The 15,744-nt window shown below is 52.3% G+C and overlaps 4 protein-coding genes across 4 annotated transcripts; 2 read left to right on the top strand and 2 right to left on the bottom strand.

Annotated features, from left to right (window-relative positions):
- Positions 1–635: 635 nt before the first annotated feature.
- Positions 636–1,550, bottom strand: N0V96_008721 (uncharacterized protein; the record flags this gene model as incomplete). Its single annotated transcript, XM_053188653.1, has 1 exon — positions 636–1,550. One exon carries the CDS (start codon positions 1,548–1,550, stop codon positions 636–638), a length of 915 nt encoding a protein of 304 aa, XP_053053419.1.
- Positions 1,551–4,492: 2,942 nt separating this feature from the next.
- Positions 4,493–5,595, top strand: N0V96_008720 (uncharacterized protein; the record flags this gene model as incomplete). Its single annotated transcript, XM_065758433.1, has 2 exons — positions 4,493–5,351; positions 5,477–5,595. 2 exons carry the CDS (start codon positions 4,493–4,495, stop codon positions 5,593–5,595), a joined length of 978 nt encoding a protein of 325 aa, XP_065612826.1.
- Positions 5,596–5,856: 261 nt separating this feature from the next.
- Positions 5,857–7,843, bottom strand: N0V96_008719 (uncharacterized protein; the record flags this gene model as incomplete). Its single annotated transcript, XM_053188651.2, has 3 exons — positions 5,857–6,649; positions 6,707–7,120; positions 7,173–7,843. The coding sequence occupies 3 exons, from the start codon at positions 7,841–7,843 to the stop codon at positions 5,857–5,859; spliced, it is 1,878 nt and encodes a 625-aa protein (XP_053053417.1).
- A 3,682-nt stretch (positions 7,844–11,525) lies between these two features.
- N0V96_008718 (uncharacterized protein) lies at positions 11,526–15,225 on the top strand (the record flags this gene model as incomplete). The annotated part of the gene is made up of 6 exons (XM_065758432.1): positions 11,526–11,560; positions 11,704–13,032; positions 13,982–14,354; positions 14,410–14,575; positions 14,815–14,873; positions 14,923–15,225. 6 exons carry the CDS (start codon positions 11,526–11,528, stop codon positions 15,223–15,225), a joined length of 2,265 nt encoding a protein of 754 aa, XP_065612825.1.
- Positions 15,226–15,744: the final 519 nt, after the last annotated feature.

Here is a 15,744-nt window from a genome sequence, read left to right as displayed (position 1 = left end):
ATGCATTCGTTACCTTGAGCTTTCCGAGGAATTGAGAGCTCTTGGGCGTACTCTAGAGCAAGCGATGCAACAGCAGGATTAGTTTTCCACGGGTCTTGAACTGCGGGGTCTACGATAGATTGTCATGGATGAGCGGTTGGGGAGCACGCTTTGCATTTCTATCTCTAGAGGCTGTTTGTATCACTTGCGATAGGTTGCAGCTCACATCAAGTTCTTGACTTACTTTCCCATCATAACGCTGACGGTCGATGCTGCTTCACAATGTCTTTTGGCTACTCCAATTGTGACTAGGATCACAAATCATGTATGAAAAATATTTCACCTCGTCAGAGTGGGTCAAAAATGATAGGTAATCATGCCAACTAATTATCAACGTAGACACTTTATTTGGGTGGCGAATGCCTGTAGACTCTCTCTTGATTCCATGCGCAACCATTTGTTTGATTCACTCCAAGTCTCAATAGTAAGAAGGAAGCCCATCCTGTTATTCGACCCGTTTCGCGATGTAGTTCTCCTTGCTATCCCATCTTATGCTTCAAATTTTGATGCCCGCCCCGCCCCCCGCCCCCTTTGACATTCGCAATGATCCGTCGGTATCTCGTCTTTCGAGTGCATAAGCCTGCAGGTAAATGCATCTAGGGACGAATGCCGGAACCCTCTCTGAATTCGGCGAGACGACACTGCCGAAGGAGTCGAGTGATATCTTGGCAGATCTCATTGACCCAGCACTCGCAGCAGTCGCAATTCCTGCAGTTGGACTTGACGCGGATGGCGTCCTCGGTGATATCCAGCTCCAGATCAGACTTCCATATGTTTGTGGAGACATGGGCGATGATGGAAATGTTTCTCTTCATGAACTGAGGACCAAACTTCCGAGCAACGTCGCCGTAGTCTTCCTCCCACTGGGCTAGCGATGGAAAGTGGGACCCGTCAATCGTCGTGAACCCTGGGTGGGATTCCGAGAGAGAACATGCACATCTGTCGTCGTCCTCCTTCGGTTGATAATTGCCACCGCTGATGATTATTTTGCGGAGGTTGGGAAGGGAAGCGAGCACGTCGATAAAATCTTCGAAGTTCTCTCGGAAGAACTTGGTATCGTTTCCTTTGATTGCCGTGATGTTCCGGACGATCTCATTGCCCTTGACGGTGGGCAGAATGATCGAGGCGAAGAGGAAATCGATCTCGAGATTTTCCTTGAAAGTGAAGATGTCGGTAGCGAGGCACACTCGACCCACGAACGGGAACCGGGGACGTCGATGCCTGCGTGTGATCATGACCATTCGAGGGAAGTACTTGCTAACCATGCTGCGGCTTCTGCAGTCGATATGCAGGAGGTCGCGAACTCGGTTGATTCGTACATAGTGGTCATCGTCATAGCCAGTCGTGCTTACAACAATCCTGGTCTCACTCCGCCGGTCGTATTCGAGGACGTGTTCCAGCGAATGGGTGTTTTCCAGTTCTTCCCGGACGAGAATCTCGATGACGTTGAGGAAAATCTCGTAAGGGACGCGGATTGGACCGGTCAGGTTTGGAATCTTTGACAGAGACATGATCATGGCGTTCCGCTTGCGTTGTTTCAATGGTCACTTGAATTCGTCTAGCGCCGGTGAGGAAAAGACTGAGAGTCCTTGATGTCGATATGGCGATGGCTGCCGTGCCTTTTCGAAAGCTTGGAATCGTAAGATCAGGGCGACGCGTTTGCCTTCCTGCGAAGGAACAAATCGAGGAACGCGTAAAATACTCGAACGCGATTATGTGGAAGGGAAGAAAATAACCTTTCGGTTGTCAAGGAAATTGAGAGGAAAGAAGAGAAGCCAGTCTCTCCATGGAAGGCTGAAGCGCAAGGCTACGAGGGAGAGGCTCAACTGATTCACCAGCTTGCCGGAGGATGAAGAATTTGGCAGTAGAATAATGAGGTGCCGTCTGGCCAACTATTGGCAGTTTCGAGATCACACGTTCCAACCGTATGGTGTATGGCTGTTGTGATTTCAGTAACAGAACCCTCTTTGTGGCCTGTCATTCAATGTCCCACGGGGTAGTCCGTTCATCTTCAAATAAAGCCTAGAAATCGTGAAATATGGCCAACTTCAAGAATCGGGCATGCTTTTGTAAGGACACGGAGCTCTAAGTCGAAATCGGAATAAAGATGTAACTATAGTAGCCTACAAGTGAGGATGTGTGTCTACTACTTTAATCAAGGCTGTTATAGGTAAGGTATTGTGTCTTCAATTCTGTTCTCTGTTGGGTCTTAGGAATCTTGGGAACTTTGTTTAACTGGATCATCTCATGTCAATTTGATATCTCCATCAAATTTGGATGGGCCGTAACCTATGGAAACCTCCAATGCGTCCTACCTGGATAAGTCGTACCTAATATGTTTATCCGGTACCACATACATGTTGTCTTATACCTCGTTGATCACGCCTTAGCGGCGTGTAATTCGATTGTTTAGCTTACATTGGTCCAGCTGCTTTTTCAAAATTATCTGATATGGGCGGGCAACATCCTCGAACTGCCCTGAATCGGATGGCCCTGACCGACTCATAAGCTCCAACAGCCTCTTCGGATCATGAGCGAAAGCGATCCCGTCAAGAACACTCGGATCAGCCCCCTTGTCAAGAAGCCACTCCACGTAGTCCCAATCCCCCGTAGCACAAGCCAAAGTCAGCGCAGTCTGCTCCCCTCTTTCTCCTGCCCACTTCGCGTCATCGACACTCACATCATCAAAGCTCAACATGTGCTCGGCCATTTCGCGACGCATGGAGAATGGGCTCACCCACCTTTCAGCGTCCTCACTTTCTTGGCCGACTTTTGACAATAATGACATGTCTCGCACGATTCGCAGCAAGGGCATGAGCTCGGAGACCTTGAGGACAGGATCGCTGTACGTTCTGAGCAACTCAAAAAAACGCGGATTCCAGGTCTCGATCGCAAGACCAAATGTCCATATCCCATGCCGATGGAACGGCACTTCAACTGGAAACCATACATCTGGTTCTTGGTCCTTTAGTGTCGGAATATGATACCACCCGGGTCCAATATTGGGATCAGCGCCGCAAGAAAGAAGGAACTTGGCCAGAGGTTTGTTGCGGACGCATAAAGGATCCTGGAGCGCCCATTTTGGGTAGTTCCCTTCTCTGGGTTCCCAAGCTTGATTCGGGTGCCATCCTGCGTCCATGAAAGTTTGCAGCAGAGGAACCAAGGTATCGTCATCATCTGGAAAGGTTTCGAAAAGAGAAGCGCCAACAGCGGTTCCTCGTGTTTTTGATGCTGCTTCCGTGCCTTCAAAGACGTATCCGTGGAGAGTTGTATCGTTGGCAAGCAAGAACTTGGCGATAGCAGGCTGGTTTCCGAAGGAAGCTTGCTGTAGACCGAATTGGCGAACAGCGTGACTCGAAGACATGTCCTGAATGAAGATTTGAGCCTCTTGCAGGTGGCCCATTCGACAAGCAATGTAGAACTCGAGCTCCATGGGATCATCGGGATTAAGTTTGTCGACATCAATAGCATAATCTGGTCGTGGAAGGCGAGGCGGCAGCGGGGGCAAGTCCGCAAACAGAGCTTCGAATTCTTGAATTTCGTCTAATAACTGGGGGGCATCGGAAACCGGGAGCTGCTTCGATAGACGTTCCTCATTGATGCGTTTGACGTATGCGATATGCCATCTCAGCCGCGCCCGGCGTTGGGAGTTACCTTGCGTTGTAGTATGTCCCATGTTAGACAGTGGCGAATTCAATGTTACCAGTACAACCGTTTGACTTGTTCAGAATGTCCAGCTTGCGGTGTTTTATCACAAAATCAGGCCAGAGTACAACAGGGTGACTGTGTACATGATGGGCTCTGGAATTGTCTTGGAGGATAGGGCGGTTTCTTAGATCCTACATCTATTTCAAGCCTTTTTGGAGCCAACATGGGAGCAGAATGCAGTCAAAGAGCAAGGGATCCAATCAAGGTGACTACCTAGGGGGCAAAAGCAGGCACTACAGTCTTCCCTTGAGATTTTCTTTCAACGCCGACACCTACTTCTTTGTCGTCTTAAGACTCTCCCCCGAATACGTCCTGCCTCCCTGCCATACGTTCTCGTTTCGTTTAATCGATCCTCCGTTATGCTGATGAAATGACTTTTGGCATGCTCTCAGTCTATTCCCGGAAACAATTGAAGCCCCACTTGTCGGTTCATCTTTTCAAACCACAGATGGCTGCTCCAGAGACTCGCGAAAACAAAGTGATCCCTTCAGTGATTAATAGTACGATGTTGGCAAGCCTACGCCAGATTTGTTTGTCCCGGATTCAAAAGGGATGATATGGTGTCACATTGATCAAAGCCCCGAAATACGGGCGACATATTTTCAATCGGGCAATGGTTGTTTCTCTGAGTTGCGACAAGTCCACTGGCGACTTAAACGCACTTCCTCCCCCATTTTGTTCCAGACTACGTCGCTACATTGTCTGCCATTCTCGCCCATCACCAGTCCGCGCTGAATAGTACACCATGCTGTCAAAGTCTAGGTTTGTATTGTTCCTAAGCTCGTTACTGTTGGCCGGTACTCAACTAGGAGTACACGCTGGACCAAACGTTCAAAAATGGGCAGCTTGGACAACCAGCTACAACGGCAAACATTTGGTTCTGGCGGAGTCGCCGCCCCCTCCTGACCCGCCCGGTCCATCTGTCATTCCAATTCTGACGCCATCTCCATCAGTCCCTCAGACATCACCTCCGCCTCAGACCACCAAGAGCGAAATGCCCTTCAACCCATCCGACGTGCCCACAGTATGGCCCTCCTCCACAGCTGCAGCACAAAAGCCAGGAGCAGCCTGCACCGAAGACAACCAATGTAACCTCCTAAACCAGTGCGCTCGCGACCAGACTCCGGCTTGTGACAAGGTTGCCCAGGTCTGCAAGTGTCTAGCCGTGCCTACGCCTGCGCCTAAACCGACATCCACAACAACGAGGCCGACCAAGAACACCGGCAAAGCACCGTACCCTATCGTGACGCAGTGGATCAAGGATATGGAAATCAAGGTCGGCGAGCAGAAATGCAACGGCAGGGCCTCGTTCGACGAGGAGGTCATCAGCGGGATGGATATCTTGATGGACATCAGGAAAATTTGCAAAGCGTTGGACGACAAAAAGCTACGGATATCGCCAGATAGCGAGGAATATAAATCCAACGGGCTGGGCACCAACGGTTCGAAACATCATTCTACAATTTCCTGGATAGAGGGCTGCACCTTCCCGAGCAAGGAGAGGACGAGGTATGGTATGAGGGCCTTTGATCCAAGGGAGACGGGAGAGGAGATTGATGGGATGAATCGTTGCGAGTACATGCTGAATTGGAACTGGAAAGAGTGTGAGTACAGCTCGTCCATCAGCAGCTTCACTTACAAGATTTCTCACCAAGAATGGTATTGTATGCTGATTTTCACGATACAGGCGATAAAACCAACAGTGGCAAAGGAGGTTATCGAGATATAGGCTGCCTGCGATACGCCACGGGACCGGGAGAAGAGGGAACCAAGGGGACCGGCGATGGCATCAAGGAAAAGCTGAAGGAACTGGCTCGAGACCTGGGACCGTGGGAGACGATTTTCTGAAAAACCAAGTATTACTTTTAAGGCGATCCTATGGATGTAGCTATGATAATCTTTACTTCTCGACAACTTCTATAGGGAAAGGCTCAATGGCCCATGTGTCTCCTGACGCGACATCCCAAACGCCGTATATGCTACATTAGATCTTTTCCGAGGACTAAGGGGGGGTATACAGTCCTCGTCGAATTCGTGTTGCAACGAACACATCATATATCAAACATATCCTCCTTGGCGATGGCTTTGCAAGAGGATGATACAACCCTCTCAAGCACTCTTCTCGATATCTCGAGGCTCAGTCTGCTCCTCACTCGCCAACACGCCCGTCGACTTCTCACTGTGACCACCTGCAGCCGCTGCTGCCGCAGCAGCAGCCTCCCTCTCCTTCTTCCTCTCCAGCCGCGCGAGCTGTTTCGCCCGCTTACTCTCATTCTTCTCCTGGTCCTCCCTCATCTGCCGAATAATCGGGCTCTTTGCGCGAATCTTCTCGCCGTACCGCCAAAAGATGATGGGGATCGGGATGAGCGCGAGCTCGAGCAGGCCGCAGAGCGTCCCCGCCCACTGGGGCGACATGGCCTTATACATGGACGTGCCCGCGAGCGGCAGCGTGCCGCCAAACATGCTTCGCATGACGGCGTTGCCGGCCAGCGCGGAGGCGGCGTAGATGCCGTACGCGCCGGCGAGATAGTTGGACCCGTAGATGAAGGAGATTGTGTTGCCCGCGCCAAAGGGGATGCCGAAGGCGATGGGGATGGCCCAGTGGATCGTGGCGGGGAGGCAGGTCCAGGAGAAGACGAGCTGGCCTATGGGGGTGAGGATGGCGCCGATGGTCATCACGCGGGCGGTGGCTTCGGGCGGGACACGGCCGGTGATGGGGTCCTTTGGGTGGGCGTTGATGATGCGGCGGAAGATGGGCTCGCTGATGATGGCGAGGATGGTGCCAATGCCGATGCCGACGAAGGCGAGGCCCGAGACGCCGGGGCCCCAGCCGCGGTATTGGGAGAAGACTATGGGGTAGGCGACGAAGCAGAGGTAGAGGATGCCGTAGATGAGTGAGATCCTGGGCTTTTTGTTAGTATGTGGCCCGTGGTGGTGGGGCGTCACGTAAGAGTCTTACCAGAGGTTGAAGAACCATAGAATGGGCTCTGTGAAACTGAGGACGAAGGGGCGGCTGAGATTCAGCTTGATGAGGTGGACCTTGGAAACCTTCTCGTCGTAGCGGCACCACCAGCGCGGGTCATCCGTCTCTTTGCGGATGCGAGCGGCCTTGCGCTGGAGAATGGTGGGTGCGTAGGTCTCACGCAGGGTGAACATGAGTGCGATGCCAACACCGGCGATGATGAGGACGATCCAGTTGGTCCATCTCCAGCCCAGGTACTGGTACACGAAGCCACCGATGATTGGACCGGTGACTGGACCGTTCAAGGGGGCGATGGAGTAGAAGGACATGGCGAGGGCACGATACTCCTCATCTGAGATGTCCACCACCGTTCCTGGGCTGTTGGCGATCAAGGCAGCTCCGAACAATGCGCTGAGTTATAATGTTAGATGATCCCAATTACTTGAGATAGTAGAAGGCTTACCCGAAGAAGCGGACGACAATCAGGGTCGTCAGGGACTTTGCAAGAGCGCAGGGAATGATCAGCAGTGATGAGACGGTGAAGCATCCGAGGTAGACATATTGCCGGCCATACAACTCGCTCATCGGGGCAACAATTAGACTGCCGGCAGCCAAGCCAAGAAGGTAAGTAGTAACACCGAGCGTCGCAATAACCCTGGTCGAGTGATACTCCTCAACGAGGCCGGGGATAGACGCCGTGTAACTCGTGCTGTACAGCACCACGATCCAGGTAGAGAGTGAGACGACGAAGATGGTCCAGCCGCGGTACCAGAGGGGCCAGTTCTTTGGGTTCTCGGGGTCGTCGGGCTCAAAGACGACCTCGTAGTCCGGAGGCCGTGATGCGGTGCTGCCGATACTCGTGCCGGTGCGCGTGTACGTGATGGGCTCCCGAGCGACGTGCTCCGCCTCGGTCTCGAGGTCGGGCGTCAGGGCGTGCTCGAGGGGCTCGAGGGGGTCGGTGTCGGTGGACGAGTGGGACGAGGCCCGGCTCCGGTTGTGGTGGCTGTGCCGGGACTCGACCTCCTTGAGCGGGCGGAGTGGCGGCGAGTCTTGGCCGGAGCTGGTCGAGGTCGCGGTCGCCGTGTCGGTGGCGGCCGCGTGGGACCCGGTCCCGAAGTCGTGTATTGCGGGCATGATTCGACTGCTGCCGAGGTCTTCTTTGGTTCAAAGACCAGTGTGGATAGGCGCCTGGCGCGATGTTTGATCTCCCTCCACGCAAAAAAGAACCCGAATGTCCTGGGAATTGCGGCTCTTGGGGAATTGGGACAGGGAAAGTAGATCAAGAAACGGCGCGCCGAGCCTCGGGACAAGAGATTTTTAACCGTACTAGTAGTATCTCTGGCCCAAGGTGTAACAAACTCCCGTCACAGCTAGAGCCAGTCGACAAAGCGGGTATACTATGCCAATGAGTCAACGGGAGATTTGCAAGAGGGGCGGCCCCGAAGAATCCTTCAAGAAACACGGATAGTAGATAGGACCTACAAGAGCGAGGGAGAGACAGAAGAGTTTTACAAACCGACAATTTCTCAAACGTCCCACGCCCAAACACACGCCCCCCGGCAGCGCAACGCCGCCGTCAAAGGGGGCGGCGAGTGGGAAGGGGACCTGGTGCTGGATCCATGGAATGGGTGGTGGGCGGCAACCCGCATCCGATCCACCGGCGCGAAAAGGGTGTAGGTGGGGTGCGCGGTGTGGGTATTCTCAAGGCACGCAATCGGAGCAGGATTGGGAAAGGAAAGAGACAGCCTGACGAGGACTAGAATTGGCCCATTGGGTGGGTGATCGACCTTCAGAGCCCGACGGGGATAACGGCGGAGCTAGGGTCGCATCGCCTCGGGCTAGAGTGGCCGCCGTCTGGGAGCGAAGTGACGAAGAGGGCCGACATTTGGATGTGTCTTGCTCAAGACCTCAAGACTTGGAAGTTTCGTGGTATCGAGACTGAGACACGCAGCATCTCTAGAATTAGAGTCTGGATCTGCTTCTCCCCCGCTTCATGAGAATCCCCAGCTTCTCCTCCGCATTGGAGCCTTGCAGTCGTGGTGCTGTGGAAGCGGAAAACAGTGCCAAATCCCGCGTTTCCTCTTATCAATGGAGCCCATCGTTTTCCGGTGTGAGATGAGACGATGATTTGGGGAGGGGTGGAGTTCAGCCGAGGTCCGCTTCGGTTTGCCCCACTCCCATTGTCCCATAAGAATACATTATACAAGTAAGCACTGCTAAGGCGGGTGAGAACATAAGTCATGTCTCTTTCGCCATTTGCGTATGTACAAGACAACGCCGCTCACGTCTCCGATAGGGTAGACTTGTACAGTATAGTTGATAGATGAAGTCATATCTCATCTTGGCAGCTCCGACAATGATCTTCGCGGCTTCGCCCATAACCTTGTCGAGAGTTTTCCAGAACGTCTGTCGGAATCGAGAATACCACCACGAAGGTTTGCGGATTGGCCAGTTCCGCGTGGCTTCCCAGGGCGGTGGAACCTGTCAGGCAGTGTGTCGCAAAAGTTATTCCCGGCGGAAATCCCTGGACGCTAGATACCGTTCGAGGCTTCGGCGGGGCGCTGACCGCAGAAGCAGTAAAAACAATCATCCCTTGTTTTTGACTTTTTGATGCTCCATACGGATGTATGTAGGAATATCTACTTCGTACAACGAGAGAACTTCCCCTCGAATGACCATTGGTAGACGGTGTACGCTGTGCGACTTGGGCTGAGTGTTGGAGTGGCTGTCCTTCGTAGTGATGGTTCTGTCGCACAACGTGCGTCTCAGACAATGCGGCATTGTCACCGGACTAAGAACCTGAGGTGTAGCAATGCTGGTCTGTATGAAGTCTGAGGTGAGACGCAAAAGGATGAACCTGGAAGATGAGAAAGTCTGAAAGATAAGCCCAAGTCGGTCGGTATCCGTACCCATGGTCAGAGCTTTTGGTCAGGGTTCCCAATCCGGTTTTGGCGTGAGGTCGGCGGATCTCGGCGAAAGCGGGGCTTCGGACGTCTGAGGTCCGCTTTCGGCTCCGATCTCCGGAGATGCAACAACGTTCCCTCTTGCTCCTTCCGACTTGTGTGAGTGTTTCATACTGGCCTTAGATAAGGTACCTATCAATTAATAGACTACAGATATCCCATGTGACTGAGATGGCTATACAGAGCTGTTCACTCTCTTTCGAATCAGCACCTGCATCTCGGTTGTTGTCTGTGGAATTACGGTTGAGAAAATGGATGCAATTTTTCTTGCTTTCAGTGGGTCGTATTGACTGACCAAAATGCTTAATTGAGATCCAAAGGGATAGAGCATGTAGTCGGATACTAACAAAATTTACATGCAACTTGCGTCTTCAGCGACGGAACCAGTTGAAGATTAGACATGTCGTCGAAATATGGAGGGGCTCGAGTCAATCTGACTTCGAAGTTGCAGCTTGTCAAGAAACCGTTGTTCAGACGACAAATACACGGACCAGCCTGCAGCCGCCACTGAAGAGTGCAGGACTATTCCATTTTATACAATGATTCCATTCAAAATGACTCAAGGTACGTGATATGTCGTTCCGTCAAAATCTGCAAGTGCGAAGAGTGGTAAAGTGACGTCACGTGATGAGCTGGTAGATGTTGGATGATCGATGATGCTACGTTTCCAGAACAATCAATCAATCCAACATAGTCCAAGTAATTTTTTGAGTCGCCGACTTCTAGACCATGCTTCTCAGCCGATTTTACTGAGGCGTCAGTCAATCTCAGACTTGGGCAAGGGCTCGCGACTTGACTTAAGCCTAGACATGCTCTAGCAGGTTCAACTCGAGGTCGCCCAACGACCAAAGAAAGACTAGAAGTCGGTACCAAAAAGAGTTCACCCCCCCGGTGCTGAACTGGGGGCTACATCTCTTGGTGCTCATGCTGGGGATCGAACCTTAGCCCTGGTGAAGACGAGTCTGCCGCCGAGAAGGCTCGCCCCTAACCATCCCGCCAAACGGGACTTTGACCTGACCTCACAAGCCTGTGAGGCGCCTGCCACCGTTGGTGACAGGATTGGAAGTGAGGGGTCTTATATGGCCTTTTCACAGCAATATCTGGAAGGTGCGGCTATCACAGTTGAGATAGAGGCTTCCTTCCAACTTCGTGCTGGATGTTGCATGGCCCCACATTGACGAGTTCCAGCCAATAGTCTGAGCTATCGGCGCCTACCTCAAAACGAAGCAACTTCATCGACAATGACAGTGACAGGGGTTCATGCAAGGTCTCAGCCGCCGTGGCTGTGCAGCGTAAGCAGGCAACGACATTCAGCGCGAAATCCACACAAAAGTGAGGCGTTCCCTTGATACGCGCCAAGCGCATCTCATTTCTTACTCTCTCTCATCATTGAGTGCGAAATCGTTGCATCTTTGATTTATGCGCGCCTCATTCAGCATCGCGAAATCCTGAAAGGATGGAACCCGACTACACGGACCCAAGCCACGAATGGTGGGCCCGGCCATCGGACGGCTGCTTGGTTCCACTCGTGCTTCAGTGCGGCCAAGAGCCGGACGTTCTGCCCGAGACATCGAGATGGTCGCGCCTGGGAAAGTTACCATCCCGAGTCTCGCCAGTTTTGCGCGTCTCCTACTGGGCCGGGTCATCTTTATTTGTTCCTGGGACAAGGAAGTACAATGTTAGCTTTTACGCACTGGCGGTGACAGCGCTGAAGCTCCTCATGGCATGGCCGGTGCTTTGTATGCTGGTATGAGACACATCCTTGCTCTAACAGGCTGATCAGAACAGAGCTGATCATGATATCAAGGTCTGCTGGGCCGGGAATCTTGGGACAACTGTACAACAGCTTGTCGATGCTCGCAACAAAAAGGACTCACGCTACGATGACGTATGCGTTCTCTCAAGGGAGGAAAGCAGCCAGAAGAGATCGTTTCCAAATCGACATCCGGTAGAGCAAGATGCCATTCTTCCTGGTCCCCTGCAAGAAGCAAGGCCTCCAGCATCAGAGCAGCAATACACCGATAACATCAGGTTGAGCGGATCTCTGCCGCCTTCCGGGTTACGTGTTGACAGCTCGTCAACTTCTCTTCGTCCACGATACCTATGCTTCGTTAGGGACTTTGAACAAGGCATATACGAGACGGTCAAGGTCTCCGACTACCTCGCGCAGCATGGAGACGATGTAGACCTCGAGTTCGTCTTCGTCTCATACACCAGGCTCCAGTTCAGGGTAGCTACTGAGGAGGAACTCAACAAGCACGACTACCCAGACGAGGCTACCAGGAACGCTAACAAAGAAGTTGCACGACAGGATCGAGAGATCTTGGCCAAATGGGGCATGGATGCCGCAAAAGGGGTGGGGAAAAGGGCATTCTGGCTCGACTTCGAGTGTGTTAGGAACGACGACGGCATCGCACGATCGACGAGCAGCAGTCAGGACGTCTATCGAATTTGCGACATTGTTCGTGCGGCACATTCCATGATCATCGCCATCGGACCATCCGCCAACGACAAGGTCGCCTCAATCCTTGCTAGCACTGAGCCTCCTGAGTACAAGCGTGAGAACGTCACTCCGTGGCTACGGCAGTGGGGATCTCGCCTGTGGACGCTGCCGGAACTTCTGCTTTGCCCGGCGGAATATCGCATACGACTCTATGTCCTCGGGGACCAAGCGGAACCCAAGGAATTGGCGAAACGCAACTTTGCTGAGCGGGCATGGGACGACGCGGAGGCTGTGAAGGAACTCGTGGACCACTTCGAAGGATCCGCAATCCTTACCGACCTTCGGCTCATCGAAGCTGCTCTCGCTTGTTTCTCGAGGCGTCAGACGGATCAATTCAACAAGGGAGACATTGCATATGCAACAATGGGTCTGTTCCCCAACCGCCATCGACCTCCGGTGAACAAAGACGACTCCGGGTTCCAGGCCTTTGCCAAGCTCTCCATCGCCAATGATAGTGGAGCCTTCCTCAGCAGGTTGATATCCCTCTCCCAGCCAGACGGAGCCCCATGGCACCGGGTAGAAGATACCTGGGGTGCTAGGCTCAGCGAGATCTTTCCAAGCGTCAGTATAACCGGCGTGGTCGGCGCCGATACAGTCATGCTAGATAAGGTTCACGGTGCGACGATTCATTGGGACAACCTCGAGCCAGAGCCTTATTTCGACAGGAGCTTCGGGATGCGTTATGTCGTTTTCGTCGGCTTCACGTATTTTGCATGCTTCTCCGTCCCTATGGCATTCTCTTTCTTCACTGGCATTGCTAGCATCGTGCTCTCAGACTTTATGCGATTGTCGATCTGGCAGGTCTACATGTGGCTCCTTCCTCTTGCCATAGTCTTCGCTCTTTTGTTCCCAATAGTGTTAATCTCAACACGAGGCAGAGTCAAACAGCCTGCCAAGTCCCGACTCATCGGCATAGAGGGCATTGTGGACTCTGCGAGCATTGAAAAGCATCTATGGGGGTTCAATCATGGCAATCTCACAACCACGACCTCGGAACACTACAGCGATGAAGATGATCGACGAGAACCCCCAACATCCATACAGCCCTCCGGGCCGCCTGCCGGGAGCGGCACTTTCGCTTTCACTTTGGTGGATACGTACTTGATGACGGTCACGCACTTCCACTGCCGTCTTCCTCCAGTTGCCATACTCGAATGTGGCTCTGAAGGCGGTCTGCAACGAACTCTCCTCTGCTCTTACGACGCTCGAACAAACACATTCCACAGGCAAGCTGTCTTGAGAGTGAACCGTCGAGGGGTCGAGCAGCTGCATCGTATCGATAGGATCCGGCTGTCTTTGGCACCTCACCCCCAACCCAAGGAGCAGACACAGGACACTATACATGATGCGTCGTCATCCTCTTCCTCCAATAACGATATGGTACCAGTGCAAGGGCAGAATAACATAGCCAAGACCTCGACTTTTATCACTACTTCTCACACATGGAGAGTAGAGTTTCTTTTCTTCGCACTATGTCTTGTAAGTCCATATGCCTCAGGCCAATCAGCAGATGAACAGCCTCTTACTGATAGCAGGCCGGACTGAGCACTCTCGGTCCATCTAATTCCGCCAAGCCATCCGCAATCTTCATCTTTTATACTTGGTCCCTCGTGGGGCAACTGCCAGGCTTCATTTTGCTGCAGTATTTGCCGCTCAACCAAGTCGCCATCTGCACTTTCGCAGCGAACAGTACTCAGAAATTCCCATAGCCCTCCTCCTCAAGCCAGAGACTAATGATTGAACAGTACTAGTCAGCGTTGTGAGAGGCGGTGTATTATTCCACCATATCGCCGTATTGCTCTCCAGGGTCCACGCCGTCTTGAGAAGCTGTCTCGCGTTGACGCTCGTCAAGTACATGATAACATGGTACCCCATCAAGGAGTTGCCACTGCGCTTCCTCTTTTGGAACGTTGCCTTCGCAGGGCTTGTTAGCTCGCTTGGGTTATTGCCAGAAATCACCTTCAATAAAATTTCTTTGACAGTCGACATCGGCGGTATCATCTTCTTCACCAATATTAGTCTGCTGTACTACGCCATACAGGTCGGCTTCTCAAATCTTATCGGAGGGCCAAAGGATATAACCTGGCTTCTTCCGCATCAGAAACTCTACTACTCACAGCGTGCCGCTTCTGAGTCGTTCTACGCCAAAGCAGCGGGGGCTGTTTGGTGGAAGCACCAGGTCCGTCCTGAAATCTTCCTCTTCCACGGCATTCATATTCTAATGTCTTTGATAGCAATCGCTCTCCAACGCTTTACAGTCATTTCTGGTCTTTTTCATCGCCTTGGCGATGTCTCTGACCTCTGGGGGTGTCATCCACGAAGACCCTGTCAGCGGAGCGGGTGCTGTTGTCATGACCATTCTCGCTGGTCTCTTGATTTACAAATTTCCACCGTCGCTCTGTAAGTCATTCACTTTCTCTAATGGCTTTTTCTGTGTCTTTTGATATCTCTTTCCTCGGGCTGTCTCCGAATGCCCCTCAACGTAAATAATACAGTGCTTGGATGAGGCTATGATCATGATTCATTCGAGAAAATGTAGTGAAAATTGCTGCTTGCTGACTTCTTCAACTAGACGCTGTTATGGTTTCAGTCGCGATTACATCAGGTGTCTTGAGCGTCCTAAGCGTTTCTGGCTTCAGCGTTCTCGAAGCTGTTCCTTTCCAATTTCTGGGGCGAATTAATGAAGCGGCGCTGCCCTGTAAGCCAAACCCCCGAAAGACTATTCAAACATTCAGCTGACACTCTAGGAAGTTCTTTGGGCTTTCATGGTCCGCCAATCGACATCGTGGTCAGGAGCGCTGGGATCAGTGTCCTTGTCTTGGATGGGCTGGGCACTCGGCCAGATAATCATGGACTACACGGACAGTATCTCGACCTTTGCTGCTCAGCTACCTCTTCTCATTGGACAGATCATCTTGTGGGCTCTGCTGTGGGTTGCATGTGAGCGTGAGAGCAAGTTCAAGTTGCCTGAGCATTCACAAGACATCCTTGCGGCATCGGATAGAGATATTGAAGACCAAGACAGCGAGTGGGGAGAGGATAGTCAATAGACAGTTGACATCAATATATGGAGAAGATTCCTTCGTAGCTTGTTCATCATTGACCATGTCCTCTGTGCCCTCGTGGCCCGCGATCCCCCACGGGCATTCCAGGTTTTGAATTTGAGTTTTCCCTAATGATGAGGAGGGCCGGTTTGTCATGAAATAAGGGAAAGATGCTCCGGATAGTCTGCGTTGGTAGCCGAAAGCCACGAGAGTTAGGATGAGACTGTTTTCGAGCTCTATTTCGGCCGTCTTTGGGTAAATCGTAGTCAGCGACCTAACAGCAATCGGAAAAGCCACAAAACTCAGCCGATGGGATGAGACCGGCTGTCTGCCTCCTAAATGTCTCACAACGCCACACGTGAAAAGACGGATTTTCGAAAACATGAGAGACGCTCCCCTGCATTTTATTCGACGATGGACGATTGGGATCCAGGCCATCGCGGGGTGCGAGCTAGATAAGCGTCGGGCCGGACCTTTCTGATGAACCGGAAGCCCAAAGCATTTGCCACTTTCCGCATAACTTGA

This window comes from Colletotrichum fioriniae (genome assembly GCF_027942845.1).
Source record: "Colletotrichum fioriniae strain IMI 355084 chromosome Unknown scaffold_11, whole genome shotgun sequence".
Classification (NCBI taxonomy): Eukaryota; Fungi; Ascomycota; class Sordariomycetes; order Glomerellales; family Glomerellaceae; genus Colletotrichum; species Colletotrichum fioriniae.
Note: the sequence above shows the minus strand (reverse complement) of the source record. Positions and strands in the feature narration are given on the sequence as shown.